Here is a 24,932-nt window from a genome sequence, read left to right as displayed (position 1 = left end):
TATTTCTATTCAGAAATGTATTATTTTCCTGAAATTAAACGGTTATTCTGCCCGGTGCTGTCACTCTTGTTTTGTTTTACATTTTAATTCAAGTCAGGAATAATGGTTTACATTCTTGGATTTGTTTGATTTTCACAGGCTAGTCTGAGAACCAGGAAATGAAAATAAGTGCAAAACTATCAATTCCATTTCCAATGGCCTGAGCTGAGTTATAACAAAGGGCACATTGTTAGTTTTTCAGAGGAAGTTGTTATGTAGAATTTTTAATCTTGTGTGCTTGTAGATTACAAATATCAAGTGAAGGAAACATTACTTTGCGTCCTTTTACCTCCAGGACATCTGCTGATGTCAGCAGTAACTGTTTATGAATAAGACCAGCCTGTTAATTTAAACTGACTTTTAGTGTTGGAGACAGTTCCTAGTAGCCAGGGCCATCTTGTAGAAGTGTCAGGTTACCCCGCCTGACATTTTGAACTAATTATCATGGTTTCCTACTCTGTTCTAACCCATTACCCTCTCCCTTTTCCGTCAGGGTTACAGAGGATGGATCTGATGTGCTGAGTGCTGATAGGAAACTTGCTCCTCTGTGTATCTCCCCCCCCTCCAAAGGGCAAAGAGACAAGACAAACAGTAAAAGTGAGACATGGCTAAGCTAAGCCATGTGAGGCAGGAAACGTAAAAGGGGGTGGTTGTGGTGGAAGCTGGAGAGGTCAGACTCCTACTAATGCTCTGTTAGCATAATGCTCAGGGAGTGAATGGGTTTAGCAGCAGATGTTGCCTGAAGAACAGAAAGGCTGTTTCTTTAAGCTCACTCTAGGGAGGGCGATGCCTGTCAGATCAGAAGAAACCTGGGAGCGATAGAAAGCTTCCCAGCCACGCCGGGCGGGCAGCAGCGTGGCTGTACGTTTATGGCCGGGAATCTCCTTTTTATGCCTTCTTTGCTACAGCTAACACTGATCCAAACGTCCTCGACCGCACGCTCCTCTCTCCAGCTCCAGTGAAATCAGAAGTCTTACTAGATTTAAAGGGAATGTAAATCTGCCCTGCTTTTGTGGAAGGAGAAACACCGCGGCTTCCAGCTGAGCTGCTGCCTTACAAGAGAGGATAGATAGCCAGTTTTAAGCCTAAGGCTACCCGAGGGATCGGAGAGAAGTTTTCTTCTATAGTTTGAAGCTTTTTGATCTCTTTTTTTTTTGTTTGTTTGTTCGGCTGCTCAGAAAAAACGGCACCTTCCACATGGAACTTCTGAACGCTTCGCACGGGCATTTCCAGGACAGAAGAAAGAAACGGCTTTTCGAGTGGAGATTATTTGTAAAGTCAAAGTAAAAAATTGTTCTTCCTCTTCCCTCTGAATGTACCCGAATGACTTTTTTTCTTGAATTATTTTTTTTCCTCAAAAACTTTTCAAGTGCCTTGGTCGTAACATTTTTGGCAGCTTGTCTGGATTGTTTTATTTTTCCTTCAAGGTCCTCTTCAGCATGGCTTATTGATTAAGGAGATGGGTTTTTCCAAGCCTTTTGAAGGGATTACAGTTAGTTTGCCACCTCTTGAAGATAACATGCGACCTGTTGTAAAGATGATTTGATTTGAAGACTCAGTCTGGGGATTTAACTCACACATTTTAACTTGAGGAATGAAATGGAGCGATCCAAGGGAAGGTCTGACCATTTGAGCCACTTAGATTTTGTTGGGGGATGTTTTTTTTTTAATGTATATACTTGAGGCGGTATTTTAAAGTGTTCAAAGATAGTTGGTTTTTTTTTCCTGTTCCCCTTTTTCTTAAGCTCAGGCACTTTATATTTTAGGAAGGGAGCATTTAAATCACAACCAGGTAAACGTCTGCTTTTCTTTTATAGATGCACTGATTATAACCTTATCCACCTCATAAGTTATGTTCTTGGTGTAGTATGTACTTAAAATGTTCTGCTGAAGGCAAGTTTACCGTAGAGGCATTCTGATCTCTTTTTAATCTGGGTATTCCACGACATCGCTAGTAAGACATAAGAGCACTGGGGCAAAGTCCTGTAAATAACTGCAGAAATGGGAAAGCCCCTGAGCAGGCCGGACTGTTTACGCCAAAATCCTCCTTGCGTAGGAAAAGGTGATGAAGAGGAGGATATAAATATTGAGGACTGCTATGTTCCTCAGAGGTCAATCTACGACACAGTTCGGCTGAATGAACAGATCGACTCAGGTTCCAAAGGCAGCCTTTCCTCCAGGCATTTCTCTGACCGGACCTTGCCATATAGTCATAGAACACTGGACCTCAGTACCTTCTGCTCCAACGGTGGTCTCTCTTCCTCCAGTGTGTTTGAACTCAGAGGACGGGAAACGAATAAGCTAGATGAAAAAATGATTTTTGATGCCCTGAAGCTGAACGGTGACATCATCCGAACAGCTGGCGTGCCCAAAGCAAAGTATCACACAGAAAAGAAAGAACACAGGAGATCCTGGAGGATGCTCCTCCTGCCAAATTTCGCAGACTCTGCTAATAAAAGTGAATCCTCAGTTGCTGGGACTTTTGAAATGGCAGGCTTGGCTGCGAGAAGCCAGGATGAGTACGGCACAAATTCCCTGACTTCAGAAGAGGACGATTCAGGTCTGTGCAGTCCTCAAACCGAAAGGGAAGACAAGCAAGTTGGGCTGCCAGAACAACAACCTCTGATTAGAAGCCTGCCTTCCATAGAGGACATTCAGTCAATAGGCAGATTTGGCACATTTCCCTCTCCTGTGTCTAGCAGTGAACATAACACCTCAAGAAATTCCCTTCTCAATGGACCCAACCAAGTGAAGTTGCAGGATACTTCACACACGAAGCATAGAGGAGGGAAATCTCTGTTGAACCTGGAAGGTCACCCCGAAGGAGGAGATGGCCCTTTTCACCCAGGGACGACTTCTTCACAAAAGGATATCTTAGCCCATGCAGAATGGCTCCAGGAGAGTGATCGAGAGTATGACGTCACTGTAGACATTGTAGACAGAAAGGCCTTGAAGAACAGCTCTGAAATTAACGAACCACTAGAAAACCACGACAGGATGATTGAAAGGGATATTTCACCTCAGGATAGGATTATTTATTATGAGGATGCAGCTATACCTGCCGATGAAATGGATTTAGTAAAACATGCCCATGTTCACCAAACAGAATACACCATGATTCCTACGGATCCAAATGAAATTCAAATTTCTGCTCAGGCTTTAGAACTTGAGAATATCTCATGTCACCAAGCAAATCCGGTGAGAACTGAAGTCCGCTTCAGGGTTGCAGACATACCTATAGAAGAAACCTTGGATACAATTTATAATGGGCTGAGGTCTAATAAGGTAATTAAAACGTAAACACATTTCGTCGTATTGCTGTTGACTTTTCCGTTATTTGGGTTTTGTTTCAGCGATTGCCTCCTGAGCGTTTATGCACATGTTTGGTTAATCTTTCCATGAAGGTGCCTAACATCATTTGGTCAACATATGTCAGAAGGCAGAAATTGGCAGACGAACATTTTGTTAAATTGATTAAGGATAATTTGTGACAGGGTCCATTAGGTCCAGCTGTTTCGGCTTGGCTATTTATTGTCCAGATGGGGCCCACCTCCCTTCAGATGAAATGCTTTCATGATGTGTTGATGTTCAGCTTCTGCTCTGGCCTTCCTTTTATTTCTGATAGTAGAAACTGCTTTTCAGGCACTCAGTGCCATTCAAGGCATATAGGCTTCCCCCCCCCCCCAGCTGCTAATCCTCTATACATTTCCCTAGCAATAACTTGATTGAACCCAGTGAGAATGGCTTTGAGTGGGCAAGCATAGGGTTGAACTATAAATTATAAATGGCAATGCTCGAATTGTTGTGGTTTTCAAACCATGCAGATTAAAGACAAGTTACATGTATTTAAATGGTTTCTTTGCGTCTTCATGCCAAGACATGCTTCTGAAATAGCAGGGATTTTACAAGGGTCATGATTATTGGGCCAAGTTGTAGAAAGAAGAAAAGTATTCTCTTACAAAGAGAAGGTATTTGTAAGTTTCACATTTTTAAATCTTGTTGTTTCATCCAGTTTGGTGATACCTTATTTCATTTCAAAGTTTGTTGATAAGCTTTCCCAGTGAAGTTATCTTCTTGTATTCACGTTTTAATTATATATTGCTAAACCATTCTGAGAAAATACTTGGCTTGGAACGTTGTGGAATTACCTTTAAGAAATATGGATTTTTGAAACGGAAATAGAGATCTGTATCCAATGAATTATATAGCTGTAGTTGTATTTTCCTTTAGTAGGATGTTCTTATCTTTGGGATTTTAACAGGAACTTCAAGTATAATTTAATGTAAGAACTTGTGGAAAGAACAAGTCATATGACAAAGTTGTCCCCAAATTACTAGATGAATGTCACTCTTTGCCTCTCAGTTATCACTGATAGGTGTTTATTGCTCTAAAGGGAATGTTTTAGTAGATAGTCCTCGACTTAATGACCACAATTGGGACCAGATATCCCACTGTTAAGCAAGGCAGTTAGTAAAGTGAGATGCCATGGTTGTGAATCAAACAATCATATAGAGTCTCTCATTTTCTTTCCTTGTTGGAAGCTGGCTGGGAAGATCACAAATGGTGATCACATGACTGAAATACTGTAACCATCCAAAATACATGGTGATTGCCAACCACTCAAATTTTGATCATTTGACCATAGGGATGCTATGACAGTCGTAAGTGCAAGGACTGGTCATAATTCACTATTTTCAGTGCTGTTGTAACTTCAAAAAAAATCACTAAATGAATGGCTGCAAGTCAACGACTAGCTGTAATATATTGTACTTTGTTCAACAAGGCAAGAGCTTAATGCACTACGTATGGGTTAGGACGCTGAGCCTGTCGATCAGAAGGTCGGCAGTTTGGCGGGTCGAATCCCGAGTGCCGCGTAACAGAGTGCCTGTTACTCGTCCCAGCTTCTGCCAACCTAGCAGTTCGAAAGCACGTAAAAATGCAAGTAGAAAAATAGGGACCACTACGGTGGGAAGGTAACAGCGCTCCGTGCGCCTTTGGTGTCTAGTCATGCCGGCCACATGACCACGGAGACGTCCTCGGACAAGCGCTGGCTCTTCGGCTTTGAAACGGAGATGAGCACCGGCCCCTAGAGTCGGAAACGACTAGCACACATGTGCGGGGGAACCTTTACCTTTTTTATGGGTATTAAAAGTTTCTTTGCAAAACGTTATGTGAAGTTGCCAGTGATGATGTGTCTTGCTTATTCTGAAAACCTTATTTTTTTCACATTCTTGAAACGATTGAAAGATTGGATGCATCAGGAATAGTGTTAATGTTTGTAATGTGCTTTGCATTCCACAAATATGTATAGTATTCTTGGTGGCTACTAGGCATTTTTTCTTTATCCCATGAAAAGATTGTTAAAACGTGTAAAGAAAGGCGTCTACATGTTTGGGATTAATCCCATATTTAGTTTTAGTTTCTCTCTTTGTCCAATCTGTAACTATTTCCTGGAGGAATTTGACATTCTTCTATTTTTTTTAGTATACTTTCTTTGTATGCGAGCGGTAGTTTCTGTTATGAAAATTTGCAGGATTTTTTGTAGGTTGAATTCTTGTTTTTAATATAATACTTTTCTAATAAATTAGAACATGCATTATCCAGTTGATCCACATTTGATACTTTCCGGTTTTCAGACTTTCATTAATTCATCAGTCTCCAACCTCCAAAATACATGCCGAGGGGGCGGCAGCAGCAGGAGGCAGGGAGAGGGGAGGGCTTCCCATGCGCACATGCCACTTTCACAAATGCAGCTTCGTGCACATGCGTGCACTCACCCACCATTTCCACAGCCCAGTTCCAAACTGGTGGACCAGGACTAGGGGACCCCTCTTCTAATTGGTATGATGTAGATTATACCAATTATAATGGCTGCAGGTCTTTGATGGCAACTTTCAAGCATATGTTGTTTTCAGATTCTCATCTTTTAAGATAATAAAACTTCTCAGGTAATTCTTTGTAATTGGGAGCATAAGTATGACAATAGAGTCTATTATGTAAATGTAAGCTAATCCCCTACATGGGTACTAACAATACTGAGTAATGGAAGTTACACTTTTGGTGTCCAGTAGCATTCTTTGTATTAATTGTACCAATGTCAAATGTACCACTTTTCCTTAGTGCCCAAACTTGCCTGAGGGCTAAAGGTTGCATATTATTTGTCCTATTTAATTTTGCCATCTCAATAACTGGGAATGCTTGCTGTTGATTGCTTTTTTATATTTTCTCAAATGGCCCCTCAGTCTAATGGATTATTATATTTACCTCCTTTATTATGGCGATGTTATGGTTGAACCAAAGGGGAATCTCATGGAAATGCAGCAGCGCTATTTACTGTTGGTTTTACTGTCACTTTTTGTAACTACCGGTATTCCTGCTGCTTTTAAAAGGATAATGCTGCTGTTCATTGCTTTTGCGCCAGCGTTAAGACCAAATCCAGTTCCATTGCTGTAGTTACCTTGATTTATTTATTTATTTTTGGCCGTAAGATGACACTATTATAACACTGGAACTGTGAAGCCAGTCACCCGTTAACCACTTGAACTAATGACAAGCTCCCTCAATTAAAACTAAGAACACACTGAACTGCTTTTAAACTAGGGCTGTGCAAGAGTACTGCATCTGATGCTGATTCTGTTCCAATGAAAGGATTTCAAACTATTACCACTGTTAGGTATAGGTAGGGAAAAGTGTGTTGCCTAGTGGCATGTGTTTCCAAAAAGAATGGGCGTGAGCTTACATATTCATGTAAACAAAGCAGTTAGATAGGACTTTGGGAAAAACATCTTCAGATTACTTTCCCCTGGCAATTCTCTTCAGCCTGGCGTGAATTGCCATATAGAACACAGATTTTTTTGGGTCTCTGTGTTAGGAGAGTTAAAACATCGGGATTGTTGATGCTTTACAAATGAGAGGGAAAAGGTACTTCAGACCTCAGGTGGAATGCGAGATATTAAAACAGCCATAGTTTTTTACAGGGTTCCTTATGAGTCTGAAAAAAGATACATCAGTTTAAGAAATCCAAAGGTAATGAGACTTTTAAAGTGCTGGCACTTACTATTTTAGTCTTGCACAGAAGCTGTTTGGCTAGTGGAGAGAGAGAGATGGCATTCACACTGAAGGTTTGAAGCTCTTCTTCCAAGTCAGTTTTGAAGCTTGCACAACTCTGTTAAACCCAAACCATTATGGTCATACTTTCACTTTTAACATGGTGTTTGTTGCCACTTTTGTAATAACTGTTTGTCAATCCTTAGTGTCTGTCTTATCTAATCAGCTAAATTTGCCCTGAACTGTTTTTAGGCTATTAAGTGCAATTTGACATATACATTTTACACGTTATTTTCAACACAGTGCATGCTGTGTGTTTTGACTTCCGATATCTGCTCCGGTTGCTGCTTTTGTTCAACGTGCTCCAGGCTCTTTTGTCCAAGTAGTTTTGTCTTTTACTTTCTGTTCGTTTTATTTTTTTTCCAATTGATAGGCATTTGAGAAAGAAGAGATTGAACCACTGCAACTTAAGCAGCAGGAGGTAAATTGGTTGGGTCAAGGCCTTATTCAGAGTGCTGCTAAAAATGCAAATACCGATAACCTTGAGCGTGATATTGAAGACGTTAATACAAGGTGGAAAACTCTCAATAAAAAGGTACTAAGCTATATTTTTCACTGCAGATACTTGTTGCTTTTACTGGGTTGTTGCTTCTGATAACTCACCACAAAGTTGCTAAATAGTAGGCATGCTGCATAATAACATGTAGTCTCCCAAGTCTGAAGCATCACCTATGCTTCAGCACCCATGTAGAGCTCCTGAACGCACAGATGAATATTTCTCACATGAACACAAAATATTATTTTTAAAATTATATCTATCTATTACATATAGTTTTGGAAATAATTTGGAAAACATATTTGGATTGAACAAAGGTGGTAATATAGTACCTGTCTACATTGCTTAAGCTGAGGAGTCAATGGCTGCTCTCATAGCTGTACTGTGATTATGGGAAAATATATTTCTCCTTTAGAAGAGTTGCAGAACAAGAATTGCTGTGTTAATGCTCTGCATCTAACAAAGTATACCAAAAGTCAAACCTCCTAGACCAGTCACATTATATATTATTTTTTTCAAAGAAATTATTACTATACTTAGGAATGTTCAATGGTCATGCATCAAATGAGAAAGGAAATAATAATAATAATAATAATAATAATAATAATAATAATAAGAAGAAGAAGAAGAAGAAGAAGAAGAAGAAGAAGAAGAAGAAGAAGAAGAAGAAGAAGAAGAAGAAGAAGAAGAAGAAGAAGAAGAAGAAGAAGTAGAAGTTGGAAGGGACCTTGGAGGTCATCTAGTCCAACCCCCCGCTCAGGCAGGAAACCCTATACCATTTCAGGCAAATGGCTGTCCAGTCTCTTCTTAAAAACCAGTGTTGGAGCATTCACCACCTCTGGAGGCAGGTTGTTCCACTGGTTAATTGTTCTAACTGTCAGGAAGTTTCTCCTTAGTTCTAGGTTGCTTCTCTCCTTGACTAGTTTCCATCCGTTGCTTCTTGTCCTGCTTTCAGGTGCTTTGGAGAATAGCTTGACTCCCTCTTCTTTGTGGCAGCCCCTGAGATATTGGACACTGCTATCATGTCACCCCTCACCCTTCTCTTCATTAAACTACACATACCCAATTCCAGCAACCGTTCCCTATATGTTTTAGCCTCCAATCCCCCAGTCATCTTTGTTGCTCTTCTCTGTACTCTTTCTATTATTATAATAAATATAAAATATTTATCATATAATAAACATAATAACATGATAAACTTACATTCAGAGAATACCAGAAGTCAGGACCCATCGACAATTTAATAGATTCAATCTTCAAATAAATTGTTTATGTGGGCCTGGTTTTGGTATTCTCTGTATGTAGGTTTAACATGTTACTTATATTATTATACGATGAATATTTTATAATATAAATTTAGAACATATTATAAATCTCTATACATTTATTACAGCCATAACTTTAATGTTTATTAAAACTTTTAATCATCGCATCCCTCCAAAGCATATTTTTTTGGAATTGAATATGAAGGCTTACACAGTGTTAGACCTGTCATGTCTGCTGACAACACATAAAGTCAGATAGTATCATTTCAGTAATCTTGGAAAATATAAGAAAGTCTATCCTAAACACACCATTATTTTATTAATGTGAATAATAGCTAGTGAGTACAATGCCATTTTGTTTGCCATTCAAGCGTTGATCCAAAATTGAAGAGAGAAAGAGAAGAAACTGTGAAGATGATCTTTTCCATTCCATTCTAGACGTAGAATTAGGTCTTATGCCTTGATGGCTGACTAAATATTGCAGCTCATATATTGTGGCAATAATTTTAAATAATTATCTAAGTACAGGTAGTCCTCAACTTATGACCACAATGAGCCCCAAATTTCTGTTGCTAAGCACGCCACTTGTTAAGTGAGTTTTGCCCCATTTTATGACTTTTCTTGCCACAGTTAAGTGACTTACCGCAGCTGTCATGTTAGTGACACGGTTGTTAATGGGCTTTCCCATTGACTTTGCTTGTCACAAGGTTGCAAAAGAATCACATACCCCCCCTCCCCGCCCCGGGACCCTGCCGCTGTCATAAATACATGTCAGTTGCCAAGCATCTGAATTTTGATCACGTGACCATAGGGATGGTGCCATGGCCGTAATTGTAAAAAAAAAGGTCATAAGTCCCTTTTTTTCAACGCCATTGTAACTTTGAACGGTCACTAAATAAATGGTTGTAAGTCGAGGACAACCTGAACTCGAATATCATCACGTCCATGAACATTGCAATGCTTAATTTTTATTCTCCTAATTTCCTTCACTTTCTCAATGGGGTTGGGAAGTCAGAGGTTGCATTGTGGGCAGAGGATAGTGTCTTCAGGGTTGGGGCTTGTTTTATATTTTTCAGGTTGCACAAAGAGCAGCACAGTTGCAAGAAGCATTGTTGCACTGTGGGAGATTTCAAGATGCTGTTGAATCGATTCTTAGCTGGTTAATTGATACAGAAGATCTTGTGGCTAATCAGAAGCCCCCGTCAGCTGAATTTAAAGTTGTGAAGGCCCAAATACAGGAACAAAAAGTAAGTGAAAGTTATTTATTTGTCTTTAGTTTTTTATTTTTTTTTCTCTTTCATTGGAGATGGAGGTGGAAATAATTAGAAGGAAATAATACTATCCTTTCATGATCTACTATGTCCAGGGAGACAGGCAGAGAAGAATTTGAATGGGAAGTGATATTAGCCTTTTTTTACTCCATTGTTCGATATCCTAGTTTTTCTTAATGTTTTTTTTTAAAGGGGGAATTTGCTTCACCTCTGGAAGGGGAGGAAACATAGGCAGGGAGGACAGAATCCAGAGTCTATAGGAATTTATCCATCATCACCTGCATTTTAGGATGTTCCATGCTTGCTTATTCAAAAAGAGGCTTCAGAAATGAATAAGGTCTTCCCAGAGGATCTTCAGAAGTGAATACCAAATCATTATTTCAGAGTAACAGAACAAGTGTTTGAGATAAAAGCAACTGATTCAATTAACTCCCATTTAGATATTTTTTTTTAGCCTCACACTCATTCTGTAATTTGAGCCTTGCTCCAGGCATATCACATAAAGGATTTTTTATAAAATTACTTTTATGAAAAATCGAAGGAGCATACTACCTAATTTATTTTTGTATGTTTACATACCATTCTATCCCAGAATATGAGAGAATAAAAATGGAATTTCCAAATAGTCCCTATCAAGGCACTGACAAGACCCAGGCTATCTTAGTTCCACTAATGTTACTTCATTACTCTGGAGTGCCCTAGATGGATTTTGGCATCCTTTATGCACTTGGATATAAATAGAAAGGGAATGGTCTACATAATAAAATAAACATTGTTCAACCCACAACTTTATTTTCAGAATCGGCCCATCAAGAAGAAAATGATGAGTATGTTAGGGTCAGGATTAGCAACTGGCAATTTTTGAGCAAATGTTAGTGCTGGATGACAGTCAGCTTCCTGAATCAGCTGTATGTACAGTAAAACAAAGATGACCTGCTTTTATAGCAACAAAATTTGTAATTTTATTTTTTAAAAATAGGAGTAGCACCTTTACTTTTTTGTTTCATCTTCTTATAGTTTAATAATGGAATAGTAAAACATCCACTTGACAGAAAAAATAAATACGTAGAAAGGTATTTATGTTGGATTTGCCTACCACAGAGAACTATAGGCTTACCCATATTTAAGTAGTATGCAGTATGCAAAGTGCAAAACATAATCTTCAAAATATAAAGATACTTTATTCCCCCCCCCCCCAAGTCCTACTACACTACCTTATCATGGCAGGGCATGATAGTATTCATGAGAGGGATGTGCAAAGAATGCCAGGAATATACGCCAATCGTATATACTGTTAACAGGGTCACCTCTGAGTCATGAAGATCATCCTAGGTGCCCAGCTAAAGCAAGCAGGCGCATACACTGGGCAACAGCAATGTATAAAAATAATGGGGATGGCAGATCACTTTAGTGAAGGAGGCATCATTTCATACTGCACGAGATAATGTAGTGGTAAACTGCTCCAGTATTTTACCAAGAAAATCATTGAAGAGACAAGATAAAGTGATTGATGATATAGTTCCAGGTAATTGGCTTCTTGGGTTGGATGGTACTTAATATGCTGCTGAGGAAAAGCTGAGGATCTGTGGTACAATCACCAGCTAAGGAGAGGAGGGAGTAAAGAGGTGTGACTTCATGGGAGGAAACATGACAGACCAGATTAGTGAAACTGCGTCCCAAGGAACGGCAGCAAGTCTGGCAAGAATAATGTCAGGTGCAAGTAACCAGAACAACTTTGTGAATGGGCCAAAGCAGTTCCTTTATTGTTGGTCACATATATTGCAAGAACCTTGCCAGTCTGGCTGCATTCCCTTGGAAACCTGTACATAAGACTTCACTAGTCTGGTCTGACATTTCCTCCCATGTAGTGACTCCAAGTTGGCACATCTCTTTACTCTGCCCTCTCCTTTAGCTTGTGATTCCAATACATGATCTTTAAGAATGCTAATGGCATTTATGAGAACTTCTGAGGGGGGTGGTGGTATGGCAAATTGAAGAGAGCTTTGTGAAAGCGGAGCCAACCACCGCAGCAAAGACCAAGAAATGAGCGAGTAGACTGTTTCCTTGGAATGTCTCTAAATAAGAATGAGAGATTGCCCACATGTGCTCCTCACAGAAAGCAACCACATGTGTGGTTGCTTCTTGTGAAGAGACAGGAAGACAGTGGTTGTCCACGGGCTTGAGCATTGAGAAGTAAGTCATGGGATCAGTCACCTTGTTCGCAACCACAGCAGAGCCTTTTAAAGGAGATTGAGTTCACAAAACTTTCACTTTTGGGAAATTACCTATTAACCATCTTAAAGCTATTAGAGACCTTTGCAACAACAAGGTTGAAAACTCTTCATTCAGTTAATTTATCTTCCCACTCTGAACAAGAGAAAAAATAACTACAGGCTTAAAAATGTAAAGAATGGGAAATAACAGCAAAAAGCTAAATAAGATTTTGATCTAAGAAGATTATAAGTGGATTAAGGGTCAAGATAAATTTGGAATATTTAGTTTTATTATGTTTTTGGAATGAGATGTAAAAAATAACTTTTCACGGGAAACAGATTTATTTTGGCTATTCTGCTATTCTGACAGTGGCAGGTCTTGGCAAAAGATAAGCGATGATTTTGGAAACTTGATTACTAGAGAGGAAGCCTGATGTGGTCCTCGACTTATGACCACAATTGAGCCCAAAATTTCCATTGCTAAGCAAGATAGTTGTTAAGTGAATTTTGCCCCATTTTACAGCTTTTCTTGCTATAGTTGTTAGGTTAGTAACATGATTGTTAGTAACATGATTGTTAAGTGAATCTGGATTCCCCATTGACTTTCCTTGTCAGAAGTTCGCAAAAGGGGATCAGGTGACCCCGGGACACTGCAACAGTCATAAATACATGCCAGTTGCCAAGCAGTCAAATTTTGATCACATGACCATGGGGCTGTTGCAACAGTCATAAGTGTTAAAAGACAGTCACCATAAGTCACTTTTTTCAGTGTCATAGTAACTTTGAACTGTCACTAAATGAATGGTTGAAAGTCGAGGACTACCTGTACTAGGACTTACAAAATAATACAAAATGTTAGAACATTGCAAATATTACAGGAGATCTTTAAAGAATGGAGGCAGAATCTAGTACCTACAATAGCAACACTGTCAGTAATGATGCCTGTTTTATGAATAGATCATGTCTAAAAGATATTGAAGGGGAATGGCAGATGTAAAAAAAATAATAATTATCTGACAAGATTTTAAAAAGTACATAAAATGGAACTACGAATGATAGGCCAGGAGAATGATTTGGAAAAAAGACACTTTATTTGATATGCAAAAGAAACTGGCTGAAATTTTAAAAATTAAGAGGAAAATACAAGTGATTAAACCAAGAGAATGACCTGGAAATCTACAAAAGAAGCTTGTTAAAATCCTTGAAGAAATATGCACAAAGGGATGAGCAAAAATTGAAGAGAAATGAAATCCTATGACAATATTTGATTGAAATAAATATTAAAACTGTTAGTAAAAAGAAGGAACATAAACTTGGTTTATTTGATCAAGGCTGAAATAAGGTACATAATAAAGTTACATAAAGGCAACCCTTTATGGACTTTTTGCTGATACCAGAATTGAAAAGTTTTGATGCTTTATGTATTTGCTCAAAGATAATTGATAGGATATTGGATGAAGCAATTTTTTTAACCTTATGGAGGAGGGATCCCTAACCCCCAGTACATGACCAGTTGGGAACTGGGCCACGCAAGCAGCAGGCAAGCGCGCAAAGCTCCATTGGCACAGGCAGCAGGTACGCACACAAAACCATTCCCTCTCTCCACCTCTGCCACTGCCAGTCTGTGGAATTGGAAAGGTTGGGGACCTTATAGAGCAGAGGTCCCCAACCTTTTGGGCACCAGGGACCAGTTCCATGGAGAAAGGATTTCCATGGACCTGAGTGTGTGTGGTTTTGTGTGCTGCCTACTTCCCACACATGGGGCTTTACTTGTTTGTGCGGCTCAGTTCCTGGCATGCTGCGGCCCGGTGCAGGTTCACGGACCGGGCGATGGGGACCCCTGTTATAGAGGGTGAAGAGTTATTAAATTTGTTTATAATAGTTGTGATGAAGGTTGAAAGTGATGTCATATTTTTTTCTTTTTCCTTATACTGTCTTTTCTTTTTATCTTTTCCTGCACTTCTAAGTCTTTTCATTTGCTTCTCTTTCTCTAGTTTGCATTATTTTTACTATTAGAATTAAAATTCTTAATAAAAACAATATTCGAAGAGATTGTGAATAGTTTTTACAAAGTTTATATTGGATTAAGTCTAGATTGAAATCTTTGGAACATCAAGTTGCTGATGTTGCCACACAGAAAAAGAAAATCTGAACTTGCAAAAACAGAATTACAGGGGGAATATGGAATGTAAAATACATGAACATAGGAAAGCTCAACACAGAAAGATGAAGTAATTCGTATAATTCTGTAGAAGTCAATCTGTGTGGTTGCTAAGCTTAATTGCATGTTACCATTTAATACTTTATTTACAGTATCGGGATTTCTCATATAAGAAGTTTATACACGGCATAAATAACAAAACGCCTCAATGTAGGCTAATATAACCTTAAAAACCTAATAAGCTGAATGAATGTATATAAAACCCTAAAGTATTTTACTGCATTTTCACAAAATCCTTTCCTGAAACTATAATATTAAGGGCATTCCAAGAGTAAATTTTTTCTTACAGTGATGATAGTAATTACGGTATGTAATCCTGAGAAAAATAAATATAGCTCAAGGCTTGGCTATACACTTAATTTCCAATTAAGAAGTTTAATTTACCTGGATTGTCTCCCAAGCTAACTTTCGGTATATACTCAGGAGAATTTTAAATAAAGCTTTCCTCTGCACAGCTGCATCTTGGCTGCTGGCTTTTCCAGACAGCCTGGAAAGATGATTCATTAAACACCATGCGGTGTCTTTTCTCAGAGGGTTGCCGTCAATTGTTTAACTAAGTACTTCTGTTTTCTGATTAAAACAATTACAGGGCATGCTTTCCATTATGTGGTACATGCTACAACACGCTCTTGAGCTGCCCATATTTTTGTCTTGGAGAACAGAATAAGCATGGATTTAATTGGTGAACTTGTGTGTCTCATTTACTTGGCTTTTGACAAATATGACTTTTGTAGGCCAGTCTGCAGCTAGGAGGAAAAATGTATTAATGCCCCCTGAAAAGTTACAACTTGGTATAACATATATACACAGTGGTCTATGAAAGTTAATCAGATGTCTAAAATTATTCCACTGAGTTACAAAACTGTATGATGGAAATGTTAAAAGTTGAAGTCAAAGAGACACATAGTGTAGAAAGTACAGGCTCTTAGTACTGTGAAGAAGGCTTTCTGTACTTCCCTTGAACACCATGGTTTATAATTCACAACCACTCCTCAACTTGTAGAACAACAAAACCATACTACTGGTTTCCTGAGTACACTTAACAATAGATTATAATAAATTAGTGTATCTTTAAGATACCATAACATTTGTTGTTGTGTGTAATACAACTATTGTCTTCTAAAAAGGATGGATATGGGCCCTTAGCTGTAATCATATTATAAATAATTATTCCAGAGGTTGATGTAGGGAAGTTTGTTGCTAGCAGTTGATCATATGGGAGTACTAATTGTACTTAATCGAAAATATAAAGCCATTGCTACAGAATTAACAGCAAGTGAATTGATAGAAAGTAAAGACAGATTTTGCGAAAACCTTCATCTATAGGCAGCATTCAGAATAGCGACTACTTCATATATATCCAGGAACAAAGAATGGTGGGCACAAATAATATTATGCAGAGACCTGTCAGAAGAGAATAATTTTTAAGTAAGAGCAAGTTTTATATTCTTGTGTGCCTAGTACAGGGGTAGGCAACCTTGGCTCTTTTATGACTCGTGGACTTCAACTCCCAGAATTCCTGAGCCAGCATAGCTCAGCATGGAAACCTTTCCCTTTTCCCTAAGCATAGCTGGCTCAGGAATTCTGGGAGTTGAAGTCCACGAGTCATAAAAGAGCCAAAGTTGCCTACCCCTGGCCTAGTAAGAGGGTTCATCAGTATCTTTTGAAAATACAATGGACTGCTGTCGTACAGAGAGCCACGGAGATGGTTTTGAAGCAAATATTCAGAAATCATTATGTAAACAAAGAGGATGGAAGCCTTCCTTAAGTCTTGGGAAGGGGGATAGTATTAAGAAGAGGCTGAGGCTGACTGTCTTCCCTGACTCACTAGGGTATAAGAAGGTGGGGATGAAAGCACAAGGAGACTTGGGACACTTAGTTATTACAGCCTATCTCAACAAAGCTGATTCTAGCCTTCCCTGCGGAGTTGGTTTCCCGATCTGGTCTATCTCGAAGAGCTGCTACAATGGAATGTCCTACTCTGAAAGCACTCTATTTCATAAAAGCAAGGAAGGCATGCTTATTTGTAGCCAACCTGAGCTGTCAGTATAATGTGAAACAGAATTTAAAATAAAAATGAAAAATAATAACTCTACAGCTGACAATAGGATTTATTTAGTCCATCAGTGCTAAGTGAACGAATAGCCTATTTATGCAATGGGAAGCATAAATGCTGGTCTGTCCGTTGCCTGCCATTTCAGAAGACAGCTTGCTTAAATCTCTCCCACTTGCCGGTAAGCCAGACCTTGGATAATCAGCCTCTTCATCTTGTCACAAAGCCATCATTTCCTGGCAGTTTAATTTTTGATTATTTTGTTTCCAGCTTCTCCAGAGATTGTTAGATGACCGCAAGCCTACTGTTGAATTGATCAAGCGTGAAGGGGAAAAAATGGCAGAGTCAGCGGAGCCGGCAGATAAAGAAAAGATCTTGAAACAGCTGAGTCTCCTGGACAGCAGATGGGCTGCATTGCTTGATAAAGCAGAACTGAGGTACTTGAAACATTTTCATTCACTTCCTGGTAGAACAGGAAGCTCTTCTAGCTACAGCAAAGAAAACTGTAATTTGAAGCTGCTGTGTGAGGATTTTTGTTCTAAGATGAGCTGGATTTTGAGGCTGGATGAGAAAATGCATTAGCACTGTTAAGACTAGAACTGTAGGTGAAATACAGTAAATGTGATTTATCTATTTCCTCAGTTAATAAATAGGTGGATAGGTAAGGCAGACACTGGGGATTACAAAATGGGCATAAGGACAAGGTCTACTGCATGGAGGAGCTGACAAATTAAGCATTGTTTTAATAAAGGATTGATACCTTTTGCACCTGTGAGATTTAATTTAAAATATTTCTAGCCTGGAGTAAAGTGGTCCAGCAGATCTAGCTAATCAGTGTGTCAGAATAGAGCTGGAAAGGGACCTTGGAGGTCTTCTAGTCCAACCCCCTGCTCAAGCAGGAGACCCTGTACCATTTCAGACAGGTGGCTGTCCAGTCTTTTCTTAAAAACCTCCAGTGATGAAGCATCTAAAACTTCTGAAGGCAAGCTGTTTCACTGGTTAATTGTTCTCACTGTTAGGAGGTTTCTCCTCAATTCCAGGCTGCTTCTCTCCTTGATTACTTTCCATCCATTGTTTCTTGTCCTGCCTTCTGGTGCTATGGAGAATAAGTTGACCCCATCTTCTTTGTGGCAGCCCCTGAAATACTGGAATAGTGCTATCATGTCACCTCTAGTCTTTCTTTTTTCTAGACTAGGTAAAGGTAAAGGTTCCCCCGCACAATGCGTGCTAGTCGTTTCCGACTCTAGGGGCCGGTGCTCATCTCCGTTTCAAAGCCGAAGAGCCAGCGCTTGTCCAAAGATGTCTCTGTGGTCATGTGGCCGGCATGACTAGACACCAAAGGCGCACGGAACGCTGTTACCTTCCCACTGTAGTGGTCCCTATTTTTCTACTTGCATTTTTACGTGCTTTCGAACTGCTAGGTTGGCAGAAGCTGGGACGAGTAACAGGCGCTCACTCTGTTACGCGGCGCTCGGGATTCGACCCGCCAAACTGCCGACCTTCTGATCGACAAGCTCAGCGTCCTAACCCACTGAGCCACCGCGTCCCTTTTCTAGACTAGCCATGCCCAATTCTTGCAACCGTTCTTCATCTGTTTTTCTCTTCAGGCCTTTAATCATCTTAGTTGGTCTTCTTTTCCCACAGTCTCTCAACATCTTTTCCTGTAATGTGGTGATAAAAACTGGATGCAGTACTCCAGATGTGGTCTTACTAAGGATTTATAAAGTGGTACTAATACTTCATGTGGTTTTGAAATACGATTAACACAAAGCACAAAATACTATGAAGTTTTGTTCTGATGATGGGGCTAGTGTTTATTTAGACTATCTTTTGTTACTAAGTCACAAAGTTTTATTTTGGGGGGGGGGAAATTGAAGCTTTACTGAAGTTTGGAATCTTTTACCTATATTTGATCCCCCAATGTTTTATTTTTTTAATTCTCTCGGCATTTTGTAGGCATCGCCAGTTGGAAGGGATTTCAACTGTAGCTCAGCAGTTCCATGAAACCTTAGAACCATTGGTTGAATGGCTAGCAGCTACTGAAAAGAAGCTTTCCAATTCAGAACCCATTGGCACCCAGGCTTCCAAACTGCAACAACAGATTTCTCAACATAAAGTAAGACCTTAAAGGGGCAGCCTCTTGGAGTTATTTTTTTTTATAACTTCCTCATTCAGATGAATTGGAAATTCTTTCTCTACCTCCTTTCCTGAGGTGTTTTTTCTTTAAAAAAATACATTTCTATTATCACTCAAATTGCTTTATTCACTTTGCTTTTTTATTTAGTTGCGCCCATCTTTGTTTACATGATTTTGTTAAACTTTCTTTTCAATTTTTTTCCCTTTCCGCTGCTTTGAAAATTCCATTTAGACCTTAGAGGAAGACATCACCGTTCACAATAAAAACCTACAGCAAGCAATTAATGTTGGTCAAAATTTAAAAACATTGTGCTCCAGGGAAGATAAAGAGATGGTTCAAGAGAAATTAGACACTTCAGAAGGCCGATACATTGAGGTTCAAGAAAAAAGCAAAAGTAGGGCTGAGCTCCTGAAACAAGCCTATTGCAATGCTCAGATTTTTGGAGAAGATGAGGTTGAATTGATGAACTGGTTGAATGAGGTCCATGAGAAACTGAGCAAATTGAGAGTCCAAGACTACAGTACTGATTTACTAGAGAAACAGCACGCTGAAATGCTGGTATTTGCCATTATTTTCTGTTCTTTTTTTTAAATTTACCATCATTAATCATATTATTAACAATTTCCTTTTTATTTTATTAATTTTCTCATAACTAAATCTTGCATAATGTTTATTTCTTTTCGTTACCTCATGAACTTTTTTTCTTTTCATTTCCCATGAAGAAAGAAACGAATGCATTATTCTTTCTAAAATGGAAGAACTTTTAAGCGATGACTTCTTTGATGTGTTTATGTGCTGTTGCCTTTTCTCTCTCATTCTCCATATTCTTAAATCATTAAATTTCCTAGGTTCTTCAGGAAGAGATTAAGGTCAGAAAAGATAATGTTGATCAAGCTATTCAGAATGGTTTACTGCTTCTTAAACAAACTACAGGTGAGAATGATTTATATCAGTGGCAAGTTAAACAACATCTTTTTACTTAGTTTTTTTATACTATAAAAGTAACATTTTCCAGAATAAATGTGCCAAAAGTTTATAGTTAATATACCATTTTTTTAAAAAAATGGCTTCGATTCATATTGATAGCTGGTTATAACAATATGGTTGAGAGCATAAATTATGAGTTGGCAATCTTTTTCATTTGGAAAATTAATTTCTGTACTTAAAAAAAGTAAATATTTGAATTATTGGTATCAAAAGGATTTTAAAAGGGCTCTTTGGGGAATTAAAACAGTTATAGTTAAGGTGAATAAACTGTACCAAGTTTCATTCTATGTTGCATGTCTACTGTTTACAGCAGCGGTACCCAACCTTTTCTATAAACCACATCCCTAGAATGCTTGTGATATATTCTTGCACCCTTTACAAAAGTTCAAAATAACAGCAACCCCCTGGAATATCGTTTTGCACTCCCAGGGCACCCCCGGTTGGGAACCCCTGGTTTACAGGAACAAGAAGGCAGGGATAATAAATAAATGAAAATCTAGTCATTGCTTATGGCTTTCTTATGCTCCAAAGCCATAAAATATAGCTTCAAGGAGCGGAATGGTGATGATAAGTCCTTTTTGATCACTTTGTCCTGATGCGATGTAGGGATAGGATTATAAATACCAGAATTCCTGCCAGGAAATCAACATTCCACCCTCTCCATGGTACTCAGACTAGTATTTGTTGCTTCCTAAGGTGTCTTCTAGTCTTGACAAAAGTAAATGTTCTGTCAGTGAAAATGTCCACTATAGCCATTGTCAGGAAAATTTGTAGAGGTTTCTTTTTGTAACCACTAAAATTTTTCAGTCTCATAAGTACTTGGTGGAAACATTTTAAAATGCTTAGCCTCTTTCTAAGCAAACAAGAATTAGATGGCTATTGCTGCATGGTTTTTGGTAATTATTTGGAAGAAATGTTTTGGACTCACTACTTTCGTAATAGAAGGCCAGCCTTTTTTCAATCCCCTGTGGAATTTTAGCAGCCTGCAGAGTTTTAGTTATTTTCCGTTTATAGTTTCAATATATGTGATCCTGGAAATACTGATTATATTTGACATGTTTGGTATTTTTAAATTATTGCTGTTATAAATGAAATCATAGTTAAGAATGGAGTTATATATCCACTTAGATATCAACCAATAATTTAAGCTGTAGATCAGTTGCATTAGTGTTTATCCCAGCAGTCTGGGATATTTGAGGGAACACTTGCTGCCAGCATCAAGTTCCCTTCGTCTAGTGCGCTCACACAAGGAGGGTCTTCTCAGGGTGCCGCCGGTGAAAGAATGCCGGCGGATAACACCCAGGGGGAGGGCCTTCTCTGTGGGTGCGCCTGCCCTCTGGAACCAGCTGCCCGTGGAGCTCAGGACTGCCCCTGACCTGCGTTCATTCTGCCAGGACCTGAAGACCTGGCTGTTTGAGCTCTCTGGCCCAGGCTGAGAATTTTTAACTGGGGCTTTTATTTTCAGGGATAATTTAATCTTTTTAATTGTTTTTTAACTTTTGTATTTGTATTGGTGTGATTTTAAAATACCCTGTAAACCGCCCTGAGTCCTTCGGGAAAGGGCGGTATATAAATCTAATAAAATTAAAATTAAATTAATTAAATTTTTCTTTTCCCACTTTTTCTGGAGGAGGGCTAAGTAGATGATTGTGATAGTGAATGTTGTTGTGAGGTTAAAATTGATTATATATATTTTTAATTGATGAGCAGGACCACATCCTCTGTACTAGCGATAGTACTGTGGAAAAATTGCATTCCAAATGCACATAGCACATCTGGTTTAGAAGGCAACATCTTGTGAATTTTCTAGACTTTATGAAGTGTCCCAAACATAATAGTTTGAGTCTGAGAAGGACAAGATTTCAGACTTAATCTTGAGACACACATATCTATCTATCTATCTATCTATCTATCTATCTATCTATCTATCTATCTATCTATCTAGATAATTAGATATATCTAGATAGAAAGATAGAGATAGATGATAGATAGATAGATTAGATATATCTAGATAGAAAGATATAGATGATAGATAGATAGATAGATAGATAGATAGATTGATAGATAGATAGATAGATAGATAGATAGATACTGTAGATAGATAGATAGATAGATAGATAGATAGATAGATAGATAGATAGATAGATAGATAGATAGATAGATAGATAGATAGATAGATAGATAGATAGATAGATAGATGCATTTATCACTTCCATCTGTTTTATTCCATTGAATTAATTCTCAATGAGTTACTTGGTTACAATATAACAGTGCTGACATTTTTTGGAAAATTTGAAAATTTTTTGGAAAATTTGGATTACTAATATAAATTGCTTAATTAAGAAAGCTATCATTTGGTATTATAAAAAAATTCAGTCTACTCTTAACATTTGGATTTAATCACTGTTAGCTACTATGGGCACATTAGGGGCAATAGGATTAAGGTTGACTTGGCTAATGGGCCTTTAAACCCTTCCCCAGATATTTTACAATAGACTCCCTGTGTAGTCCTCTGTTTTGAAGGGCTAGATCTGTATATCCAATCTTAATAGTGCTCAGTAGTGAGTTCTGTCATGTTCTGTATGTATATTGAACAATAAAAATTAAACTCTTTTTACTCTTTTGTTGTCAAATTATGCAACTCAGGGCTTTGAAAAGGATTAGAGCATGTTAAAAATGTTCCTCCAAGTTTTAGCCAGTCATATTCAGAATTAGCCAGGCTATAGGGTAATCTTGTTTGTTCCAGGATTATCAGAAATATATTTTTATGAAAATACATTCAAAACTGGCTAAAGATAAAACGTGGGTGTCTGAAGTACTCCCATATATCTATCAAAATAATCCTGGAGTTTGGTGCATCCAAAATAAGTAAAGCCATTTAAAAAATAAATCCTAGGAATATTTCCTGAGGGTTATTTATGATTTGCCTATAAATTGTATTATTTGCTGCAATGATCATGTACCTGCTTATCTAACAGGCACACATGCTTGATTTTGAATATTTTCTTGTACACATTCAAGATTCAGCATGTTTGTCCGGTAACACGAGAGCAATTCGGAAATAAACCTCCTTTTCGTTATCAATGACAGACACTCGCAGATACAGAAAATTTATTATACACATTAGAAAACTACAACATTACATTACTTTTTGACATAATCACCATTCAAATTGGGGCATTGTCATAATGTCTTACAAGGTTTGAATTTCCTTCTGCAAAAAAAATCTCCCTGGGAATGAAGCCACCCTGTAACAGGATCATAAACTGCATTGTCATTCGTCGAAGTGGTGCAACGCAAACCACTGTTTCATGTGTCTGAAGAGGTGGTAGTTGCTTGGTGCCAAATCTGGGTTATGGGGTGTGTGTGTGATCAAAAACATCCCAACAGAACTGCTTCAAAAGTTCTTGGGTGTGTCTAGCGGTATGCAGGCGAGCATTGTCGTGAACCAACACCACACTGGATACTTGCAGATACCGAGAACGGACGGACTTCACAGACCTTTTTGTCAATTTCCTACACGAGTTCATCGCTGACTACAGATGGGCTTGCCTCATCGTGCACGTCAGTTCGTCCCATCTTTAAACATGCAACACCATTGATGTATAACACCTTCACTCATCATATTTGGTCTGTAAACATTACAGAGTTTGCGATGAATTGCAGCTGCCGAACGTTTTTTGACACACAGGAATTGCATTACTGCATGCTCTTCACATTTGGCAGGATTTTCTATGGCAGGGTTCATTTTCAATTGATCTAGCGGATGAGTCAACTGCAACACAATCTTCTCCTTCCACTCCTTACTGCCTACTGAACTACTGCGCATGGTGCCATAGGACGGGCGTCACTATCCCTGCCTATTTCTCGCACATGCGCAAATGGAGGTTGATTTCCGAATTGTCCTCGTAGTTTGGGACACTTGATGTTCATCTGAAGAATATATTTGCCAGAATAAGAGCCCTAGTATTTGGAACCAACAAAAATAATGAGAGACTAACACGACAAGATCCTTAATTTACAGTATTTCCTTACAGACCTTCTTAATTAGACAGCCTTTTTTTCTAAATCAAAAGGCTGATGCATTGCACAATTCATCAGGAACTTCTTTGTGAATTCTGCTGTGCTGAATGTTGCCAATATTTGAACAGAATTTTTATAGAACTAATTTTCAGTGAACTAAGTCTGGATATTAAATGTTCTCAGAGAAAAAATGAATTTCCTAAATAATTTGCTGTGGGTTTTGGTTATACATTGATTCTTGCAGGTCAAGAGGTCTTTGGGTTATTTTGGTCAATTGTAGGTCAAGAGGTCTTTAGGTTATATAGGTCTAACATTTTCAAGAAAATGACGTTAGCGTATTGAATTTTGAATTTTTTTTTGAATTTTTTTGAATTTATATACTGCCCTTTCCTGTAGGATTCAGGGCAGTTTACAGGGTATATAAAACATCGATACAAAAATTAAGAATAATTAAAAAAGATTAAATTAAATCCCTAAAAATATAAAACCGCAATTAAAACCCCAATTAAAACTCAGCCTGGGCCGGAAAGCTCAAAGAGACAGGTCTTCAGGTCTCGGCGAAATGATCGAAGGTCGGGGGCAGTCCTAAGCTCCACGGGCAGCTGGTTCCAAAGGGCAGGCGCCCCCACAGAGAAGGCCCTCCCCCTGGGTGTTATCCGCCGGCATTCTTTTACCGGCGGCACCCTAAGAAGGCCCTCCCTGTGGGAGCGCACAGGACAAAGGGAACTTGATGCCAGCAGCAGGTGTTCCCTCAGATATCCCAGACCCAAGCCATTTAGGGCTTTATAGGTCATCACCAGCACCTTGAATCTCACCCGGAGGGCAACCGGAAGCCAATGCAGCTCGTGGAGCAGAGGTGTTACATGGGAGTAACGGGAAGCCCCCATCACAACTCGCACGGCTGCATTTTGCATCAGCTGAAGCCGAGTGGTCCTCAAGGGCAGCCCCATGTAGAGACCGTTGCAGTAGTCTAAACGGGAGGTCACGAGCGCATGAGTGACTGTGCGTAGGGCATCTCGGTCCAGATAGGGTCGCAACTGGCGCACCAGGCGAACCTGGGCAAAAGCCCCCCTGGTCACGGCTCCTATGTGATCTTCAAAACTGAGCTGTGAATCCAGGA

General features: G+C 38.9%; 1 protein-coding gene across 1 annotated transcript in view; it reads left to right on the top strand.

Annotated features, from left to right (window-relative positions):
* The window catches only part of DST (dystonin), a 315,143-nt gene that overhangs the window by 218,867 nt on the left and 71,344 nt on the right, over positions 1 to 24,932 (top strand). The window contains exons 53-58 of the mRNA XM_081346025.1: positions 7,520 to 7,681; positions 9,984 to 10,154; positions 16,936 to 17,102; positions 18,622 to 18,781; positions 19,034 to 19,360; positions 19,651 to 19,735. Of these exons, the coding sequence (XP_081202151.1) occupies positions 7,520 to 7,681; positions 9,984 to 10,154; positions 16,936 to 17,102; positions 18,622 to 18,781; positions 19,034 to 19,360; positions 19,651 to 19,735 (1,072 nt within the window). The remainder of the gene's footprint in view (positions 1 to 7,519; positions 7,682 to 9,983; positions 10,155 to 16,935; positions 17,103 to 18,621; positions 18,782 to 19,033; positions 19,361 to 19,650; positions 19,736 to 24,932) is intronic.

The sequence above is a fragment of the Vipera berus genome, assembly GCF_964194415.1.
Source record: "Vipera berus genome assembly, chromosome: 1".
In the NCBI taxonomy this organism is placed as follows: Eukaryota; Metazoa; Chordata; class Lepidosauria; order Squamata; family Viperidae; genus Vipera; species Vipera berus.
The sequence above is the reverse complement of the archived record's forward strand: the minus strand, read 5'-3'. Positions and strand labels throughout refer to the sequence as shown.